Source organism: Cynocephalus volans, chromosome 5 (genome assembly GCF_027409185.1).
Source record: "Cynocephalus volans isolate mCynVol1 chromosome 5, mCynVol1.pri, whole genome shotgun sequence".
NCBI classification, from domain to species: domain Eukaryota; kingdom Metazoa; phylum Chordata; class Mammalia; order Dermoptera; family Cynocephalidae; genus Cynocephalus; species Cynocephalus volans.
The window spans coordinates 36,505,291-36,528,413 of record NC_084464.1 but is presented as its reverse complement, the minus strand read 5'-3'; the positions used below and the strand labels follow the sequence as shown (position 1 = coordinate 36,528,413).

General features: G+C 40.7%; 1 protein-coding gene across 1 annotated transcript; it reads right to left on the bottom strand.

The window, feature by feature from the left end:
• Nucleotides 1–1,073: 1,073 nt before the first annotated feature.
• On the bottom strand, nt 1,074–23,089 carry ACOT13 (acyl-CoA thioesterase 13). The gene is made up of 3 exons (XM_063096899.1): nt 22,878–23,089; nt 3,758–3,942; nt 1,074–1,314 (listed from the first exon to the last, which is right to left on the bottom strand). Exons 1-3 carry the CDS (start codon nt 22,956–22,958, stop codon nt 1,158–1,160), a joined length of 423 nt encoding a protein of 140 aa, XP_062952969.1. The 5' UTR covers nt 22,959–23,089; the 3' UTR covers nt 1,074–1,157.
• Between the last annotated feature and the right edge of the window lie 34 nt (nt 23,090–23,123).

The window sequence follows — 23,123 nt, the reverse complement described above, 5'->3', positions numbered from 1 at the left end:
TTTAATACCTTTGAGAAATGGGATAATTTGTGAACTTAGCCTTTTCAGTACTGTAGACTGGGAGATTCAAGATCTGCATGATTTATTCTAAATACTAGAAAAGAGGCTTAGTATGTTCTTTTTCCTCCTTCCTATATGTATATATATTTTTTGGCGGCCTGCCGGTACAGGGATCTGAACCCTTGACCTTGGTGTTATGACACAGCACTCTAAACAAATGAGCTAACCAGCTAGTCCTCCCCCTTTAATATAAAAGATGACAGTCCTATAGTAAATTATCAGGAAAAGTGTTTGGGCCATTTCCTGTATCACTAATGTGCTTTGCCTCAAATTTTCTAGAGGACTATTTTAGGCCATATGGCTCAATCTGTCTTATTTTCCAATATGGGCTATGGTTCATCTCTTTTGAAGTTCCATAATAAAATTGGGATAAAGAGGAAATGGAAATATGTGGCATGTCATTTTAGAGCTGGGAAGGACCTAAAATTCATTAATAATTGGCTATTGCTGTGGTTTGAAAGTTTGTGTCCCCCCAAAATTCAAAATGAGTTGAAATCCTAACCACCGTGCAGTTGGGATCTTTGGGAGGTGATCAGATCATAGGCTTTCATGAGTGGTATTAGTGCCCTTATAAAAGACCCCAGAGCTCCCTTGCCCCTTACATCATGTAAGGACACCTGGAGAAGTCACCATTTGTCAACCTTCACCAGATACAAAATCTACTGGAACCTTTCTTTACCTTGGACTTCCCAACCTCCAGAACTGTGAGAAATTTCTGTTGTTTATACAGTCTATGGGATTTTGTTATAGCATCCTGAGCAGACTAAAATAACCATTAATATCTATTTCTACTTTAGCTTAATATTGGACTTCAGTTTTTAAGTAATTTTAGAATGGCTCTTCTTTGTTTTACCTAAGTTTTCAAAACACTTTGAGTTAGAATTTTTTCATTCACTTATACATATTTTAAAAATAAAACTGAAAACACTTAAAATGAAAAAACATAGACACCCCCATCTTCACTCTATCTTACTTGGTCTATAGATCCTTTTCCCCAAATGATTCTCGGCTACTTCTGGTTGTGCGAATTTATTTTGAAAATTACATTTGTTCAAGTTAGATTTACACTTGATATTCATTGTTGGGTTGCTGTTCTCTCAGTTTCCCAGGTGCTTTGTGTGTCTGCCTTGTGCTATTAATTTTCCCGTGGCCTTATTGGTCAGATCCACAGAGGCAAACGCAAGTGTTTTTCCTTGCTTCAGAATATGTGCTGTAATAACTATATCTTCTCCTAGTTTAGCAGGTGACATGTACCTTGAAAGGAAAAAAGTTTAAATATAGTTAATGGCAAATAATTTTAAGAGGAAAAGTTGTGTGCATCTCATAATAGCCTTCCTATATAACTTATTTTATTCCTAAAAATAGTTTAATACTAATATTGGTAAGCTTTCTGTACTACTGTCAAATGTAAATAGCTGGTCCTGACCAGGTATTCCGTCTTACTCACCCATTCCTTATCCACACATTTCTTTTCCCATAAATATGGTTTTCTTGCCCTTCCCCTTTCCCCTTTTAAGTTTCTCACTTCGTATTTATTTGGGGCTGGTGAAAGATTGCTCTAGCTTTTATTTAATCTTAGCTTCCTAGGTAAAGTATCACTTGGTGTCTATACCTTGTCATATCAATATTTAAAATTTATTCAACTCTAAAATGACTTAGTATAAGAACTATAAGGAATTGATATGAGGTCCTTACAATCCTGGTAATGAGTTGTATACGCATATTTTTTAAGAGATACACTTCCTAGACAGTTGTGACCACAAGTTGTCTTTAATTCAGCTGACTCTAGCTAACTTAAAAATAAAACTTTGGGGAATGAAGACTATTTAAAACAATGTTAGTGTTTTAAAGAGAAATAGTTTCCTTACAGTTTTTTTGTTTGTTTGTTTCTACTTTTTATAAAGCAAGGAGCCTTAAATCAGGATATGTGTTTTTGCCAGATTCAAAATAAGACTTCAGTGTTTGTGGTTGGGAGGGATTAAGAGAGTTGGACTTTATTTCTGGAGAGAACAGAGGCTGGTCTTGAATTTGTGTACCTTAACTTAAAGAAATGGACATGACATGGGTAATAGTAATTGGCCTAATTTTGATTGTTTCCCCAAGTTTTGTCCTATAAATCAAGAATTGTGGCTATTTGCCATTAACTTAAGTGAAACCAGGGGAAGACAAGCATGTGCTATAGATGAGCAAATATTAAATCTGGGGAATTTGGAAGTTGGCATTTTGTCAGCACTATTCTTATACTAAAATTTCCCCTTTTGTTACATTGGAACCCAGATTTTTTTACCTAGTCATGGTCTGACAGACATCTTCAGTCTGTGTAATATGGAACTTAATGTGCAGGAGTAGATCAAATTTGGTACCATGTCAGGTGGTAATACAAAGAGTGAAGTGTTCATTGACTGAAACATTCATTTACTTTTGAAATATCTATAACCTTTGACGATGTCCTAGTTTCTATTCAAGTGCATCAATTTTTGAAGCTCAGGCAGCTCTTGCTGGTGGTGGCCAATACCTTTGGTAACACGTACTTTGAAAGGCCAAAACTATGTGTGACTTATTGAAAATTCTTTAGGGTTGAGAAAGCAGCAGTACCTTAGAAGAACATGATAAGTTTAAAGATCTCTCTCTTCTCTTCATAGAAGCTCTCAAGGAAAAGCAGAGTCATCAAATGGTCTTACTCCTCCTCACATGGAATAAGACAAGGACTGCTGAATATACTCTTCAGCAACATAAGCAGAGCCTTTCTTTTGTTTTCTGTACATCTTACTTTCAGAAGAGTATTTGTCTGCATCTTGTCCTGCGATTTGCTTATTGCACCCTTATTTTAAGTTATTCTCACAGTAAAGAGGAAGTTTCTTAAGTAAACCTAATAAAAGATTTAGATTGCTTAAAAATCCAACAACCTACATTATTTCCATTCCCACAAGTCTGGTAACACTGGCTCTCCCACTCTAACCCCTGCCTGTCCTCTCAACAAATATATTTTTCTGTTGCTTAGATAAAAAAAAGCAATTGTCTTGAAATTCAATCCTGGGCCCTGCTCTTTACTTTATTGAATGGGACTGGCAACAATACTAGTTTATGCTGGAATTGAATTTTTTACATTTTGGAAAAGTTTGGCCCCTGCAGGCATTTTCATGACAGTGAGTGACAGCCTGACATCTGGGGCACTGCTCCCTGAGCATGTAGTTTAAACCCACAGAGCATGTCAGTATAGTTGCAGAGATCCAGGATTGCTGCCTGTTCTTAAAACCTGACACTTGTGTTTGCCTTGTTACAATAAGATTACAATGTGCATATGAAAGGTTCTCCAACTTTTCTTTATGTGTACCAAGTACAACCCTCATAAGACATTTGCACAAGTGGTAGTTTTAAGGACTATGAATGAAATAAGTTATGAGCCATGAGTTTGTGATTTTTTTTCCCCCACCAGTATATATATTAGAAGCTGAATGGTCTGCTTTTTTGAATGGGATCATTCCCTCTTTACTTGATACATACTGTATACTTAGAAATTAACTGCTCTAGTTCTAGATTTTAAGGCCATGGAATATTTTAGGGCAAATCTATAGCTGCACTTATGGATAAGCAGCTAATCAATTTCATAATTTATTATTAAAAATATGTTTAGTCTCAGTTGAAAGGAGTTATTACATTTGAAAAAAGTTATTTGAGGTAGAGTTTGGATACATACGTTATGTTCATATCGACACTGACTCCAGTTACTCCCCTTTCCGAGCATAGCAGAAGCAATGTTGATATGTTATCTATTAACGTGGCAGTGAAACCACCGTGGAGAGTGCCCATTTTATTGGTATGCTGTTCTTCTACTTTCATTTCACAAACCAATTTCTCAGGAGCAGAAGAGACAAAGGTCACCTAAATAAAAATATAAATAAAAAAAAGGATTTTGAACATTCATTCTGTGGTATGAGAAAAGCTCAAATTGTCCATCACGAACAATCATTGGGTTAAACTCAATCTTCCCAAAAAAGTTGATTTAGAAATTCAAGTAAGTTGCCAATCTATGACAGAAATTAACATTTATGCAAATTGTTTTTAAAGAAAAAAGAATGTTTAGGGAAAAGCAGTAGTAATTTTGCTAATCTCCACGCCTCTGCAGAAATGAAACACTTGATCTAAGCTTTCAGCCTTATTATATACAACACCTGGCATCTTGTAAAGTCTCCTTGGAAATTTTGCACCAACAAAGCCAAACGGTCCCTGTGATCTGTTAACCCATTATAGTCTTAATTTGGATGTTTCCTAGTTTTTGTGCAAGCAGAGTAATTTTTTAAATGACTTATTAATGAATGGTTCAAAACAATTTTTAAAAAGACTGGAAGAAGGCCAGTCTACCTTCATGTCTCCCTAATCACTAACTATAAAATTTCTAGATATGTAGTGCCCTTTATATCTCCAACCAGGAAGACATTTGAAAGTTTAACAAACTATAGCTTTAGTGGTTTTGTTGTTGTTTATCCCATAAAAAGCCCTGAAGGAAAACAAACAGAATCACACAGTACAAACCATCCCAAACAGTATTATATCATGGTATGCACATAGATAAATCAATGGAAAGAAATAAGCCTGTTTATAGCAATAAATGATGTAGCCACAAGATGTCCTCATAAGCTAATAAGCAGTAACAAGGTGTAAACTCACCTCATTCAGCATTTACATGTCTTTACATCAGTCATTGGCAATGTAAAAATGAATGAGATTTAATCCCTGTTTTTACAATGTTCAGTCTGAAGAAAGAGACAAGTTCATAAACAACTGCAGTGGAGGAAATTATTGCAGATAGAAATACATACAGGTTTCTCGAAATAAAGAGAAAAGTATATGTTAAGTAAGTAAGAGGCATTATTAGGAAAGGCTCCTTGGAGAATGACATCTGAGTCTTAAAAAACAGGCAGGAGTTAGCTAGGGGAAGATGGAAGAGAAAGGCAGTTCAAGAAACAGAATTAAATATGAGAACTTTGTAGACACCAACGGTAACAGAGTGTAAAGTCACAGTGTGTTTAGTAGAGCTTAGTTCTTATTATAATTCCATTTGATTATCAAACTTTGGCTGGGATGACAAAAGGTAAAACAAATGTCAACATCAGATTTTCTATTGCAGTATACATCTGAGGACAATTTATGAATGCACCTTCATAAAAGCAGGAAAGAAGGTTAAAAAAAAGAAGACAGGATGTGGCAATGTGATGGTGTGACAACAACAAAAATAGATGAAAGTTATGTTAGAGGGGCTCTAAAAGGGCATATGCTATAAAAGTGCTATGATTCAACATGTTGCTGCTATCGCATTTCTGCTTTATGATAAATGTATGTCTTAGTGGTTTAATTACATGGGTGGCTATAGCTTAATGGTTAAGAGCACTGGCTCTGGAAGCAGACTTAGGCAAAACTTTTTTATGGTGGCTAGCTGGTAGAGGGATCCAAACCCTTGATGTTGATGTTGTAACACCACGCTCTATTAGGCAAAACTCTTAACTGAGGTGTAAAGTGGAGATAATAATAGCACTGTCCTCACAGGTTTTTGTAAAGATTGATAAAATTCAAATCCAGTAGTTAGGACAAGGCCTGGTATGTCATAGGTGATCAAAACATTTTAATTCACATACTGAAATTCTGGTGTGTATAATTTGGCATGGATTTTAGTAAAACTGCTTTTTCTATTGCCAAGGTCAACAATGTTCTAATTACAAAATTCAACATGTGGCAACCCCTCCCTCTCATAAGTGACCTCTCAGCATTTGGTGACATTGTGAACCTTTCCTGGGCTTCCCTTAACGCCTATGACCCCACTTACTCCTGGTTTTCCTCCTACTCCACTAGCTACTCCACAGTCACCTTTGCTGACTCTTACTCTGCAACGCCCATTAGGAGTCTTAGGGTTAATTAATCATTCAGACTTGCAAGACTTACCCAAATGCCGTACTCGGTATCAGAATCACTCAGATGGATAGAGGACAAGTTTTCTAAACTTAGACAGTGTAGTGAAGTGTCAACTGCATGAGCTATGCAGTAGATCACTTGGGTTTAGATCCCACTCATGTGTAAAATGGAGATAACAATAGGACCTACCTCACAGGATTGCTGTGAGGGATAAAAGAAATAATGTAGGAAAATAAAGTATTAGTGTAGCGTCTGGCTCAGAGTACTCAATAAATGTTTATTACCGAAAGTACCAGAACTGTGAAAATGACCCCTGCCCACTTGTTTTTCTCCTTGAAATCAGAACTTTCCCTCTGCTTGGTTTGTGTATTTATTTTGGTGGCTGGCCATTACACAGAGAATCTTGGTGTTATCAGCACCTTGCTCTAACCAACTGAGCTAACTGGCCAGCACTCAACTCTGCTTAGTTTAAAAGGCTTAAACAAACTGAATATCCAAGTGCTTTTCTGAAGGTGACTATGATCCTATCAGGTCTCTTGACTTCTACTCTGGTTCACTGCCTTCTGAGTATACCTCCATGTACCTGATTGTAAAGGTCCCAGCTACCAGATAAGCAGCGAAGTCCCCTAATATTAGTACTCAATATGTATGTAGCATAAAGCAACTCTCTGGGGAGTGGAAAAAAGTTATAAATCTAATCAGCAACTCCAGTCATGACCACTTTTAGATAGTTAAAATGTCTTAGGGCAAATAGCCTAACAGGTAAAATTACCAAAAACCCCGAGTCATTGCTCCTTTTTCTCTTCTATGTCACCATCCAAATCCATCAGCAAATCCTGCCAGCTTTATCTTCAAACATATTCATAATCCCAATCACTTCCCTAGCTTCCACACACCTATCCACTGATTCCACTCTGGTCCAAGCTACCATTATTTCTCTCCTGAGTTGCTGCAATCCCAACTTATCTCCCTACTTCTACCCTTACTCCCCTTAACTCTATTCTTAATAACAGCAAAAAGAGTCAATTATGTCACTTATCTGCTTAAAATCCTCTCTAATGGAGTTCCATTTCACTAGAGTAAAAGCCAAAGTCCTTATGGTGACCTACAAAACCATGCGTGATCTTATCTCCTACAACTTGCCCCCTTGCTAGCTTCCTCTGCGCTCCATCATCATACTAGCCTCCTTGGATTCCTCTCAAACACTGCAAGCAGTGTTGTTAAGTCTCAAGGCCTTTATAATTACTGCTACTCTTCCTGGAACACTCCTCCCCTTCAATATCCATAACACAGGGTCTTTATTCAAATGTCACTATGTCACTGACATCTTCCTAGATGACATGATTTAAAATTGAACTCTCTTCTACAAAAAAACTGTTGGAATTGATAAATGATTTCAGCACAGTAGCAGGATACAAAATCAACACACAAAAATCAGTAACATTTCTTTTCTCCAATAGTGAACATGCAGAAGGAGAAATCAAGAAAGCCTGCCCATTTACAATAGCCACCAAAAAAATAAAATACTTAGGAATTGAGTTAACCAAGGAGGTGAACAATCTCTATAATGAGAACTACAAACCACTGCTGACAGAAATTAGAGAGGATACAAGAAGATGGAAAGATATTCCATGCTCTTGGATTGGAAGAATCAACATAGTGAAAATGTCCATACTACCCAAAGTGATATACAAATTCAATGCAATCCCCATCAAAATTCCAAAGACATTTTTCTCAGAAATGGAAAAAACTATTCAGACATTTATATGGAACAATAAAAGACCACGAATAGCCAAAGCAATGCTCAGCAAAAAAAAAATAAAGCTGGAGGCATAACACTACCTGACTTTAAGCTATACTACAAAGCTATAATAACCAAAACAGTATGGTACTGGCATAAAAACAGACACACTGACCAATGGAATAGAATAGAGAATCCAGAAATCAACCCACACACTTACTGCCATCTGATCTTTGACAAAGGCACCAAGCCTATTCACTGGGGAAGGGACTGCCTCTTCAGCAAGTGGTGCTGGGATAACTGGATATCGATATGTAGGAGAATGAAACTAGATCCATACCTCTCACCGTATACTAAAATCAACTCAAAATGGATTAAGGATTTAAATATACACCCTGAGACAATAAAACTTCTTAAAGAAAACATAGGAGAAACACTTCAGGAAATAGGACTGGGCACAGACTTCATGAATATGACCCCAAAAGCACGGGCAACCAAAGGAAAAATAAACAAATGGGATTATATCAAACTAAAAAGCTTCTGCACAGCAAAAGAAACAATTAACAGAGTTAAAAGACAACCAACAGAGTGGGAGAAAATATTTGCAAAATATACATCTGACAAAGGATTAATATCCAGAATATATAAGGAACTCAAACAACTTTACAAAAAGAAAACAAGCAACCCAATTAAAAAATGGGCAAAAGAGCTAAGTAGGCATTTCTCTAAGGAAGATATCCAAATGGCCAACAGACATATGAAAAAATGCTCAACATCACTCAGCATCCGGGAAATGCAAATCAAAACCACATTGAGATACCATCTAACCCCAGTTAGGATGGCTAAAATCCAAAAGACTATGAACGATAAATGCTGGCGAGGCTGCGGAGAAAAAGGAACTCTCATACATTGTTGGTGGGACTGCAAAATGGTGCAGCCTCTATGGAAAATGGTATGGAGGTTCCTTAAACAATTGCAGATAGATCTACCATACGACCCAGCCATCCCACTGTTGGGAATATACCCAGAGGAATGGAAATCATCAAGTCGAAGGTATACCTGTTCCCCAATGTTCATCGCAGCACTCTTTACAATAGCCAAGAGTTGGAACCAGCCCAAATGCCCATCATCAGATGAGTGGATACGGAAAATGTGGTACATCTACACAATGGAATACTACTCAGCTATAAAAACGAATGAAATACTGCCATTTGCAACAACATGGATGGACCTTGAGAGAATTATATTAAGTGAAACAAGTCAGGCACAGAAAGAGAAATACCACATGTTCTCACTTATTGGAGGGAGCTAAAAATTAATATATAAATTCACACACACACATACACACACACACACACAAACCGGGGGGGGGGGAAGAAGATATAACAACCACAATTATTTGAAGTTGATACAACAAGCAAACAGAGAGGACATTGTTGGGGGGGAGGGGAGGAGGGAGAAGGGAGGGAGGTTTTGGTGATGGGGAGCAATAATCAGCTACAATGTATATCGACAAAATAAAATTAAAAAAAAAAAAAAAAAAGCTAAAAAAAAAAAATAATAAAATAAAATTGAACTCTCTAAAAGACAACAACAAAAAGAAAAGTAAAAAAACCTCCACAGGAATACACATTTTTAGAGGGGAAAAAATTTAAATTCTCCCATACCAATACTCTCTATCCTCCATCTCTGCTTTTTTTTTTAATAGCACTTATCACCATCTAACTATACCATAAATTTTATTTACTTATTTCGTTTAGTTTTATTTGTAGTGTATTTTGCTCCACTAAAATGTAAGTTCCATGAGTGCAGGGATTTTTGTCAGTTTTGTAATGGGCACTCACATATTTGTTGAATGAATGAATACTTTCAAATCTGAAGGTCAGCTTAGAGCGCTCTATAACAATATGCCCAACACTTAGTGGCTGCAGCAATTGACTGGGGAAAATCTTCCACGTAAAAGGCATTCTACTAGATACCTTCCACTAGGCACTGCAGTTCCTGTTGACAAATGCTTATTAAGCATCTGCTACGAACTTGCTCCCAAAGAGCTCTCAGTGTGGAGGGGAATGACAGACAGATCAACAGATATTTTCAATAATACATGGTATGTCCTATAACAAAAGTTAGTCAAGGTATAGAAGTGGATCAGAGGAAGACATCTGAGGCTGCGAAGGAAGTCTTCTTAGGACCTCAAAAGGACTTTAAAGGATAAGAGTGAAAGTGGTGGGCAACCGGGTAAGGGCAGAGGATCCAAAGATGAGCCAGATGTTATCCTAGCCCTCAGGGAGGGTACAAACTAGCAGAGGTTATAAGAGAAGGCCCAAAATAACAAAAGAGAGCAAAGAAGTGCCATGGGAGGCAAAACAAAGCCCTAGGGAAGAGCAAAGAGGAATTTAATTAAATATTCTCTGAAGACCTAACCAGCTGAATAACATTCTACTCTTTATTCACTGCGATAGTGGTGGTAGTGAGAGATGTGCTACGAAGGAATAAAAACAATTACTGTATTTTTTTTCAAAGGTTGGTAAATGGCAAATTTTATTGCATCATTCTGGAATGCCTATAAAGGTGAGTGCTCTGAGGCCTCTAGCACATTAATCACATTGGCAAGATTACTCTGTTATGCAGGTTCTCTGCTGCCTTGAACCTGTGAAAGAGGGGCTGACAAGGACGGAGACTTAACCTTGTCCCTTCTTCTATAGACTGAGGACCTTGTCCCTTCTTCTATAGACTGAGGAGCAGGCAACATCTACTCACACCTCCAGTTCTCTCAAGGGGGAAAGCACAAAGTTGTACAGAATTTCTGCAGCTGAGCTACAGTTTGGAATCTAATACCTGAATGTAAAATAGTTCCCAGGAAGGAATGATGTCCTGAAAGAATGCAAATATGGTAAAGCAAGGCCAAGGGAACAGCCTAGTTGTCTTATGATAAAGCCACAGACCAAACTGTGACAAGGAAGTTTAAATAATCTCTGCTCACTGAGGGACAGTATTTTAAAAAGTCCTGGAACTCTTAGAGTGGTTGAGTAAAAATTACATTGTTTTTGTTTAGTGTTCTGTTCTTAATTTTTTAAGTCCCTCAAGGGACATGGCCAGGCAGATGGAAGATTGTTTTTCCTTCAGAAAGGGAGAGGGAATTCCCCACCCTTTGTCTGTTTGCACCTCCGCCGCAGGGAGGGATCCAGGAGAGGTCCCACATGTAGCAGACGGAAAGCCTTTGTCTATGTCTGAGTGCCTCCTAGTGCCCCCGAAAGAGAGGCGAACACTTCTTTTCAGACCTAGGTGACGTTTATTTGACTCCTGAGGAGCGACACGTCCTTTCGTGTTGTCTCCTCTGGGAGATCCACTGCCCATTCTGCCAGAGTTTCCCTCCCCACGCATGAGTTCCATACATCCCCAGGAGTGAAGCCCCCACTCACACATTTAGAAGGGAACCAAGATTGGAGCCATATCTTAGTACACCTTTTCTCTGTCACCATGTGACTTTCCCCCATCACCTTTATTCCCCTGGAGTTTGGTCATTTGCCTGTGGCAAGGAGGCCCTAGTCTAAGGGCTGTTGATCTCTGAGCACACCCTTCAAATCCACCCGGTCTGCCAGGTGATAAAAGACTCAGGCTGCCACTTCCTTTACACCCAGAAACCTTGCCGTCTGGTGTGTTAAATCAGGACTGTCCCCCTCTTGCAGTCCCTAGCTGCCCGCAGACTCCTTACCCCAGTATATGAGCTGTTTGGGAACTCCAAACTTTTGTAGAGTGGCAGCACCAATGTTATTTGGGGTATAAACACCAGAGACAGACACAGGAGACTGAAATTAGATATGGGGACAAGTGTTTCAAAACCTACCATCCTTAACTGTATGTTAAAGAACTTTCATAAGGGCTACTCTGGGGAGTATGGAATTAAAATGACTCCTGAGAAACTCTGGACCTGTGTGAATTGGAATGGCCCACCTTTGGAGTTGGGTGGCCTTCAGAAGGACCCTAGGCCTCCCAAAGGTTTGAGCAGTTTATGAGGTCATTACAGGGGAACCAGGGTACCCAGACCAATTTCCATACATAGACTCCTGGTTGGCAATAGCTCTGACCCTGCTGCCCTGGGTCCGGTTCTGTGTTCATAAGGGAAAATGTAAGGTTCTCGCTGCACAGGTAGTTCGGACATTGGAACACAGCCAGCAAGAAACAAAGAGGCCCGTATATCAAGGAGATCCAGATGAAGAACCCTTTCTACCCCCATTATATGTTGTTTCTTCAGAGACGCCCAGCCCCAGGCACCCTTTGCCAGAGAGCCAACCCCCACCCCCCCGGCGCTGCTTCAGTTCCATCAGCCCCACTGGCATAGTCGCCAGAGAACCCTGAACTGATGGGAAGGCGACTTCACTCCACCCAACAGGTCCCAGTCCTCCAGATGCCCCTACAGGAGACCCAAGACCCACAGCAGATCAATCCAAATGGCAGCAAACAGCCATGGCACCCCCTCTTCTACTACCAACCCTTTACAACTACCTCCTGAATTGGAAACATCATACTCCATCATATTCAGAAAAACCCCAGGCTCTCATCAGTCTTTTGGAGTCGATTTTCCTCACCCATCAGCCCACCTGGGAAGACAATTGTCAGCTATTCCTTACCCTCTTCAACACCGAGGAACGGTGATGCATCCTGGCAGGAGCCAGGCAATGGTTGCAAGAGCAAGCGCATGCATCCGCCCTGGGTCCCCAGAACTGAGCAAGAGATGCCGCACCAGATGCCATGCCGAACTGGGACTTCAATGAAGTCCAGAGAAATTGACTCAGATGATATAGAGAGGCCCTCCTCCATGGGCTGAGAGCGGGGGCCAGAAAACCCATGAACTTGTCTAAACAACCACCATGACCCAGAAACCAGACGAGCCACCTGCAGAGTTCTATGAAAGGCTATGCAAGGCCTTCCAGATCAACACACCATTTAATCCAGAGACAGCCGAGAATCAACGGATGGTCAACGCAGCCTTTGTGGCCCAGTCCTGTGCTGACATCCATCACAAACTTCAAAAGCTGGAAAGTTTTGCTGGGATGAATGCCACGCAGCTCCTGGAGGTGGCCAACAAGGTATTTGTCAATCAGGACTGGGAGGCCCAAAAGGAGCAGATCAATGTCTAAGACAAAAGGTGGCACCCTTCGCAGCAGCACTCAATCCAGACTAAAACTCTGCATCTAAGAAGAAGAACACCCACCGACAAGGACGAACACCCCTACAGTTCAACCAGTGTGCTTACTGTAGGGAGCTTGGCCACTGGAAAAATGAATGTCCAAAAAGGGAGGGAAAATCCCAAGGCAAGACACACTCCAAGGGAAGAAAATATGAGGCTGAACCATCAAGCCACGAGTTCCAGGACCTCATTGGCTTTGCAAGGATGGACTCAGATTAGGGGAGACCAGGCTCCCTGTTCCTGGGCCCCCAGGAGCCCATGGTCAAAATGACAGTAGGGGGCCAATCTATGACTTTCATGGTGGACACAAGGGCAGAACACTCTGTAGTCACCAGCCCAGTGGCCCTATTCTCAGGCTGAAAAGCCACCGTCATTGGTGCTACAGGGACACAAGTAGACTAGCCATTCTGCAGAGCCTGGACTTGTAACCTTGGGGGTCACAGGGTGACTCATGAATTCCTGTACTTGCCTGACTGTCCAGTACTCCTACTAGGAAGAGATTTGCTGAGAAAACTAGGGGCACAAATAACCCATGCCCTTGAAGAGACTGGAGTATCACGAGCTGACTCACTGGGGAAAAACAGCCCTGTAGAACATGGTGAGTCGTTATTATTTCATTCCAAGATTGGCTTTCCTCTCTGCCCAGATCAGCTCCTGATGCCCGACCTGCATCCAAAACAATGACAAGTAAGGGCCCCGGCAGGCCTCCAGAGTCCAGCCAGTTGGGACATCGCCCTTTGAAGACCTGGTAATGGACTTCACCTATGTAAAGTCCTGCACGAGTTACAAATATTTGTTAGTAATGATATGCTCATTCACAGGATGGACAGAGGCACTGCCCATGCATTCCAAACAGGCCCAGGAAGTCACGAAGTCACTTTTAAGAGAAATTGTCCCAAGATACGGATACCCTCTGACTATAGGATCAGACAAATGGGCCAGCATTTGTTGCAGAGGTCGTTCAAGAACTGGCCAAAATACTGGGGATACAATGGAAGCTCCACACAGCATACCGGTCTCAAAGCTCAGGTAAAGTAGAATGCATAAACTGGACCCTAAGGACCACTTTAGCCAACCTTTGCCAGGAGATGAGGCTACCCTGGATAGATATGTTTCCCTTAGCTTTGTTATGGGTACTGTGTATGATGGGGCCAACAGGATATTCCCCTTTTGAAAACATGTATGGGAGACCACCCCCACTTATAGCTAAACTACAGCGGGACCCCTACCAGTTGGGGGAAACAGAGATATCACAATACTTGTAGTCACTGGCCAGGACCTTCTGACAGATAACCAGGACAATTTTGGAATGAACTCATATTCCTTTAGGATACTGGGCACACCAGTTCCAACCCAGAGACACAGTATGGGTAAAAGACTGGAAAAAGGCTCCATTAAAGCCAATTTGGATGGGGCCACAAATAGTTGTACTAACTACCTCTACTGCAGTTAAGGTTGCAGGTTTAATTCCCTGGATCCATCATACGCGGGTGGAACAGGCAGCTTCCCAAGACGACACCACCTTGCGGTCTGTGAAGGCTGACCCCTCTGACCAGCTTAAGGTCCGGTTCCAGAGACACCCTGCTGATCTTCATCACTTTGCTCTGGTCACACCAGAAGCTGACCAGTCCAAGCACGGCTGAAGCCTGAGGATTTGATAATGTTTCAGCTACTCTGTGGGCTGGCTAATCCACACATGGCTGAAGCCTGAGGATTTTGCTGCTGCGGGACATAACAAGCACACTGATTTATTTTTATGAAATGATAAGCATATGTCATCCCTCGCCTTTAGTTTTCACATTGCTTGTTTTGCTTTTACCATAGGACTAACAACAATAACTGGGTAATTGGTTTGTGCCAGATATGCATTGATCCCTGTCCTTGGTTGTTGTGGTGGCTAATTTGCCTGTGATTCCTCAAACACCAACTGCTTACAGTGTAATACATTCATATCCTACACGTACATGAATGTAAACTGCTATGGGGAGACACAAGCACGCGTATACCAAAACCACCCTTTCTGGCATGGAGTAATGATAAAGCCAGACTGTCCTAATCCCAACAAACGAATGGTGGGAAAGAGAGTTTGCTGAACCCGACTCACCCACATAGGAATGAGTGACAGCGGGGGGTAGTACAGGACTGAGGTTTACAACAAAAGATCGAGACCATAAAAAACAGCTAAAATGGGGCCGAGCCCGTGGCGCACTCGGTAGAGTGCTGCGCTGGGAGCACGGCGACACTCCCGCCACGGGTTCGGATCCGATATAGGAATGACCGGTGCACTCACTGGCTGAGTGCCGGTCACGGAAAAACGACAAAAAAAAAAAAAAAAAAAAACCCAGCTAAAATGACCCCCCACCCCAAAACCGCTCCCCAGGCTCAAACGCCTACAGAGGAGATGGAGGCCTTGGTCACAACCACCAAGCCAGGATTCAGACCTTAACCAGATGTTAAACACCATCCACCACCTCCTAACTATCACCAACCCTGCTCTAGCAAGGGATTGTTGGCTCTGCCCAAGAAACTCCAATATATCGCTGTCCCAGTAAAGGGCTTTAATAACTCTAAGGGAAACCAGAGTCAATTTGACCCAGCAAGAGAGCCTAGGTTGACAGGTGTTGACATGCCATTCAAGGCCCAAGGGTGCATTCAAAGCCATGGGAAAACAGTTCTGATGAGTAACCTAACAAAGGAACAATGTGCCATTATCACCAATATTGACCTTTCCTTGGCTACTGAACCTTGGCGTAGACCCCAGGCAGGCTGCTTCTTCATGTGCAGGAGTTATGCTTACCAGTGTCTCCCTGCTGACTGGGCAGGAGTCTGCACATTAGCCTCTATCACCCCCCAGGCAGATATTGTCCCTAGGAATCAATCCCTTATGGTCCCCCTAGGGGCACATGGCAGAACAAAAAGCGCAATCTGAGTCATTCCTTTGTTAATCGGCCTGGGAATAGCCGCTGGAATAGGCACAGGGGTCAGTGGAATAGCCTCCTCCATGACTTTCTATCACAAATTATCTAAAGATTTCTCTAATTACATGGAACAAGTAGCCACCTCCCTGGCAGCATTATAAGATCAGGTAGACTACTTGGCAGAAGCAGTCCTCCAGAATAGGCAAGGATTAGACTTACTCACCTGCAGAGAAATGGGGACACTGCCTCTTCCTTAATGAAGAATGCTGCTTTTATGCCAACAAATCAGGAATGAGAAACATGGTTCATCAGCTAAGAGAGCACTTGGCCAAAAGGAGGGAAGAGTTAGAAAAGTCTTGGTTCTCATGGATAGACACCTGGAGCTGGCTATCCTGGCTTTTGTCTCCAGCTGGTCCACTGTTTATGGTATTCCTAGCTCTTTTGTTTGGCCTATGTATTTTAAATTGCCTTGTCAGGTTTGTTTCAACTCGTTTAGAGTCAATCAAATTACAGATGGCCCTGTCATCACAAGAATGTGCTTATATGTCCCTGAAAAACCCCCAAATTTTGAAGGTGATGCTCACTCCAATGTACAGAGAGAGCATCAAAGGGGGGAAATGTTAGGAGAAATTAAAATTAATTCTTTCAATAGCCTATTTTGCTTTTAAAACAATGCTTGCTTGCTTATTGCGTTAGCTCCATTGCTAAGGCAATTGTTCACATTTTTGCTTCTGTAACCATGCCTGCTTATTACATTAGCTGCCGCCCTGGCCACATGAATTTTGAGAAAACGAAACCTACTACTGCATTAGCCACATGGATGCTGAGAAAACGAAACCGAAAAAACCTGGAAGAGTCTGCCTATATAAACCCCGTAATCTTGGAGCATTAGCTCATCTGGGGCCACCAGCATAATAAAATACCTCACTCTCCAATGCTCTGAGTGCTGACTGCTTCTTTGTTGAGTCTGTTCCATAACATAATGACATGCACCTATGTTAGTAAATCATTTTTAAAAATATGACTTTTATAGTTACACAAGGATCCTTTACAGGGAGCTGTCGTGATTTCTTTTACCAGTTCACCTATGGCTGACATTTAGGTTATTTCCCTTTTTTGATATCACAAATAATGCTGCAATGAATATTTCTGTACACAAATCTTTGAAAAAAATCTTGCTTTATTATTTACGTGTGCCATTTCTTATACCTAGATAATTTTAATGAGCAATAATGAATTTGAGAATATCTGTTGGCATATCATGTTGATAAATTTTAAATATCACTACCCTTTTGTGGACAAAGTTGTTAGGTTTGGCGAGATGGAGAAGAGAGAGCGACCCAAGCTAGGCACCATTTCAGCCAAACAGCTTTATTCCACCAACGTGGAGGATAGACTGAATCAGATCAGCTCTCGCCCCTGTACAGACTAAAAAGGTTTTATAAAGTTTGACTTAGAGGAAGGGCATTGGGTGGTCATTTTTGCATAAGAATTTGTTTTGCACAAATTCCAGTTTTTCTTGAAAGGCAAGAGGTTATGGGGGTGGGGGGGGAAGTTAATTAACATGAAAAAGCGAGGGGCAAGGAGGAAGAGGGTGGAAAGTTGCTTAACCTGATTGTGCTGATGCTGGCCATGAGGCCTAATAAAAGTCTCAAAGTTCTAGAAAGTATAGGCTCTATTCTTACCTTTCTGACCATTTGTCTTCTTCACAAGCTTTCTTTCTCTCAACCCTGTATGTCCTCAAGGTTCAGTTCTAAATTTTTACCACTTCACCACTTCTCTCTAGTCTGTGTTCTTTGTCTTGAGACATATTCACTTATACATCTCCATCACTCATTTACATTAGGAAGACTCCATACAATTTTACCTTGTTTCTGAACTCCACTCCCTATCTCTATGCATGCTGGATTCCAAATGGTATCTCCAGACCCCAGCATAGTACCTGTCACTTAAGATTCCCATTGTATGTTTCTCCACATGTTATCGTGGGGGGAAAGTTCCAATGGCAGACAACTTAAACATGATAAAGTTAAACATGTTTATTTATTGCAGAACTACTCAAAGTTTTAATATGTAAAAAGGGTACAACATTTCCACTTATGTAAGGTACTTAGAGTAGTCAATTCATAGAGACAGAAAGTAGAATGGTGGTTGCCAGAGCTGGGGGGAAGGCAGAATGGGGAGTTATTGTTTAACGGGTAGAGATACAGTTTTGCAAGATAAAAAGAGTTCTGTAGACTGATAGTGGTGATGGTTGTGCAACAATGTGAATGCAGTTAGTATTACAGAACTATACATTTAAAAATGGTTAAGATTTTTAAATGGCGAATTTTGTTATGTGTATTTTACCAAAATCTTTTTTTTAAATGGATACAACACCAATGTTTCCTGAACTTATTTATTCACAGAACTCCTTTTTTCTCATGGTGCATCTGATGGGACTCTTCCTTGGAATATCCTTTTCATCTCTTCCAGGTTAAAAATTTCTAGAGGGCAAGAGACTTATAGTTGGTGTAATGTATTGAATTATATCCACCCAAAACTTCCTGAAGCTTGAATTGTGTCCCCCAAGTTTTATGTATTAGAAACTTAACCCCCACTGTGACTGTTAAGAGGGTGGGAAACACTATTATGGTAATTGAAAGGTGCCACATTGAAGAGGTGATAAGATTTTAGGACCATGCAATAGTGAATGGATTAAAAATGGTGGTCAGGGGCATGGTTCTGAGGGCTTTAAAAGAAGAGAGAAGAGACTCTCTCTCTTTCTCTCTCTCTGCTTCCACCATCTTGCAATATAAGACCACTGGGTCACTATTGCCACCACCAGATGGATGGGAACTGGAACTGTTCCCAACCTCAGAAACTGTAAGCAATAAATTTCATTTTCTTTATAAATCACCCAGTTCCAAATATTTTGTTATAAGCAATGGAAACAGACTAATACAGAAAATTGGTACCAGAGAAATGGGGTGTTGCTTATAACAAATACTTGAAAATGTGGAAGCAGATTTGAAACTAGGTGTTAGGCAAAGGTTGGAGGAGTTTGGAGGACTCAGAAGAAGACAAAGAGATGAGGGAAAGTTTGGAATGTCTTAGAGACTGTTTATGTGGTGGTGAGCAGAATGCTGATAGGAATATGGACTGTAAAGATCCTTCTAAGGAGGTCTCAGATAGAAATAAGGAGTTTATCAGAAACTGGGGCAAAGATCAACCTTGCTGTGAACTGGCAAGGAACTTGGCTGCCTTGTGTTCATGCTCTAGGACTATGTGGAATTTGGAACTTAAACAGTTGTGAACGAGAGCATTTGATGGAAGAAATTTCTAAGCAGCAAAACACTGAGGAAGCTGAATGGCTACTTGCAAGAGCCTATGCTGAGCCAGAATTTAAAAGCAAAGCAGGGGCCGGCCCGTGGCTCACTTGGGAGAGTTTGGTGTTGAGAACACCAAGGCCCCGGGTTCGGATCCCATATAGGGATGGCCGGTTAGCTCACTGGCTGAGCGTGGTGCTGACAACACCAAATCAAGGGTTAAAATCCCCTTACTGGTCATCTTTTAAAAAAAAAATTAAAAAAAATAAAAACAATAAATAAAAGCAAAGCAGAGTGTAAAGATTTTGAAAATTTGCAGCTTGGCCATGTGGTACAGAAGCAGAGAGCATGCAGCGGTGCAGCCCAGCGACCCTTAGTTAAGAAGATTAGCACAAAAGAAAGGGACTATCAAGATAAGGCGGAAAAGGCCCTGAAGGCATTGCAGAAGCCTCTGGGGCCAACCTTTCCATTTCAGGCCCAAAGACCTAGGGAAACAATATGGTCTCGGGGAACAGGCGTGAGGTGCCCTCCGCGGGCTCGCTGCCCAGGGCCACCGTGGGAAGCTGCTCCTTATACCAGCACCCCAGCTGCTTTGGCTGCCCCAGCTGTAAATTCTGTCTTTACTGGAGATGGCTCTAAACTCCTCTCGGCTCAGAACATGGCACCAGCAGAGGTAAAAGAGCCTAAAAGCGGACTTTACTCTTCCCATAAATTTACCTTCCTACAGTTTCCCACCTCTTAGAAGCCTGAAACTACTCTCTTCTTTGTCCCATTACTTCTAAGCTCTATGGCTGTTTGTTAAAATACTATATAAAACAGAGAGCCAAGCCACTGCCTTGAGAGACAGACACTTTTGAACTGAGGCCTCTCCAGTGTGAGGGGTACAGCACCCATTAAAAACAAAAATGTTTTTCTCTCATCAATACATTTTATTGTACAGAAGTGCCCCAGCTAAAAACTTAACAACGGTTGAGAAAAGAACTTATTTTTTTCTCCCCTTGAATAGCAAGAGCAAGACATTACTCTGACTGTTAGATTTTCTGTATCGGTTTTATAAAAGATAGGTTTTTGGGGTGTTTTTAAAACACTGATAAAATAGAGGTTTTAAAAAGAGAAAAGGCTAAAATAAAGAAGTTCTAATGTGAAATCTAATGCATCAACTTGATATCTGTACCAAGACAGATGGCAAAGTACCTTCCTCAATGGATCATTTTTGGAGGAATAGAAAGTTAGCATGATTTATAACCTTCCACCATATGCTGGGTCAAAACATCTGACCAAAAAAAAAAACTCCCTTTGGAATTTTATCAGCCAAATTTTAAAGTGTTATTCTACTTGATTCACTGACTTAAAAAAAATCATTAAATAATCTGTCAGAGGTAAGCATTCAGGATAAAATTGTCTCATACAACCAAGAAAAAAAAGCAGCTTTGTTTTGGTGAGGAAGTGTTGTCTAACACGGTATTTAGGCAACTAGTGAGGCCACTGTGGGAGCATGTAATGGCGGAGACTTGAAGTGATAGTATTATACATGTCACTTGCTTTTTGCACTCGGAAACATTATCCCTTCTCATCTTTGCAAAAGCAATGCAGTAAGAGCACAGATGTTTCTGGGAGATGATATATAACCTTACACCAATTTACAATTTTAACAATTTGCATTTAAAAGTCCTGCATTTAAAAATGAGCATTAATTGCCTTGAAAATCTCTGGTGTCATATATAAATAACCAGACAGATAACTGTCATAAAGTAACAGTCATAAAATAACAGTCAGGGTCCAGTGAGGTGACAAACCCACACTAGTTAGCAAAGAGAGTTTAATATAAAGAATTAACAAGATTTAGAGAAAGACCATATTCTATTTATTTGTTTATTTTTAGTGGCTGGCTAGTACAGGGATCTGAACCCTTGACTTTGGTGTTATAACACCAAGCTCTAACCAACTGAGCTAACCGGACAGCCCCTCACAGAATCTCTTTTAGATCAAAATATCAAACACAGAGCACCTACTGTGGTATTGACCTGAGCAGTTTAATAGCCATTAGCCACATATCAATACTAGCACTTGCAACGTGGCTAGTTTGAATTGAGAAGTGTTGTAAGTGAAAAATTCACACTGGATTTCAAAGATTAAGTACGAAAAAATTTAACACTTTTTAATATTACTTACATATTAAAATAATATCTTGGATATACTGTTACATATATTACTAAAATTAATTGCACCTATTTCTTTTTACTTTTTAAATTTATAATTTATAATTTTTACTTTTAAATTTGTAATTAAATTACACATTTTATAATTACACGTGGCTCGCATTTGTAGCTTGCATTGTATTTCTATTGGACAGCACTCGTCTACATACTGTGTGTACCACTACCTCACTGCAACTTCTGAGAAATTCTATAATACATCTGGTTCAGCAGGCACATAAGTCTTCTTGGAAAGCAAGTCTCCACCACTCCCAGCCAAGGGAATGTTGTAGTATATGGATGTTCCAGTGTGCCTGTCACGAGGATTTAAACCAGATACTCTGGGCAATCCAACCCATGGCAAAATTATCACGAGAAGATATACACCCATAAAGTCGCTGAAAGCTAATGAGAAAAATGGCTACAGATTTTTTAAGAAATTCAAATTTCTCCTTACACCAACACATCCTTTTTTTTTTTTTTTTTTGATAATACATCTTTCAAAAAGTTACTGTCAAATAACATATCCTTGGATTTTTATAGCATTTGCAATTTAAAAACATTAAATATATTTGTCTAAGTATTATTTCATCTATTTTTCACAAAAGCCCTGAGAGATATTTAGGGAGTTATTTTTTAAAGTTACTGTTAAAATATAGCCTGCAAGTTGTGTTCCAGGAGGGAAACCTACAAACGACTGGAATTGATCCACGTCTAAATTCCACTTCCAAACTATTTCCAAATTTCCAGCATTCTACCTTAATAATAATAATAATAAAGACATGTATACATTAAAACATTTAGAAAAACTCCTAAAAATTCTTAGATTATTACGTGTCTTTCAAATCCGACAATACATGGGCTTTTGTTACTCATGCTTATTTATAAATACTTGGCTATGGAACGTGGTGTTCTACAAAGACACTGAAAACTAGGAGTTGGGGCTAGTTCGTTCACGTGATAGGAAGCAGGGACTGTGCCTGCCTAACTCTGTAACACTTTATCTTGCTGCTCCCCTAAAAGAATCTCTTCAAACACCTCTGGGCCTTGTAAATGCTGGTGTCTGAAATGCACTTCTTCTACGTCCAGGGGTAACTTCCTTCCTCAGGAGTCCAATACCCTTGTGAAATCTCCCAAACTACATCAAAGGAACTTCTCCCTTCGTTCACCACTTTACGTAGCGTTTGGGCTTTCACACCTTACTGCAATTACCTTCTAATCCTCTAGATTGTAGCGCGCCTAAAATGTAGAGCCTATTTCTTATTTTTTTTCCTCCGGCGCGCGCTTGTTTTTTGAAAGATCCAAATTTAAAGTCTTTCCCAGCTCTAGAACTGAGGAATTCTGTCTCCACGAGCGATAACTATACTCACTCGGTTTAGATGACAGAACATATGCATTCGGCCTAACACGTACTGGCGCTCCATTAAAATATTACTGAAGTGAATTTACAGGCGCATTGAACAGAATCTAACAAGAACTACTTATTCAGCGCCCACCCCGCCCCAAGCACGGTGCTTTCATTCCCTTCATTAGACGCCGCGGCTTCGCCCCCGATACCTTTTCCAAAACTCTATCAAAGCACTTAGAATTGGCCATGGCCTTTAAGACCTCCGCCGCACTTCGCTTCATGCCGTTCATCGCGGAAGGTTTGCCGACTTCTGGACTCTGCGCAAGAGTGAACCTTGGTAGGGCTGGTAAACCCCGCCCCTCCCGGCCCCCGCGGCTGGAGTACAGACTGAGCCGTGCCCTCTTGTGACCGAGTGCGCACGTGCGTCTTGCGCTCTTCAGCCTCGGCCGGCTCCC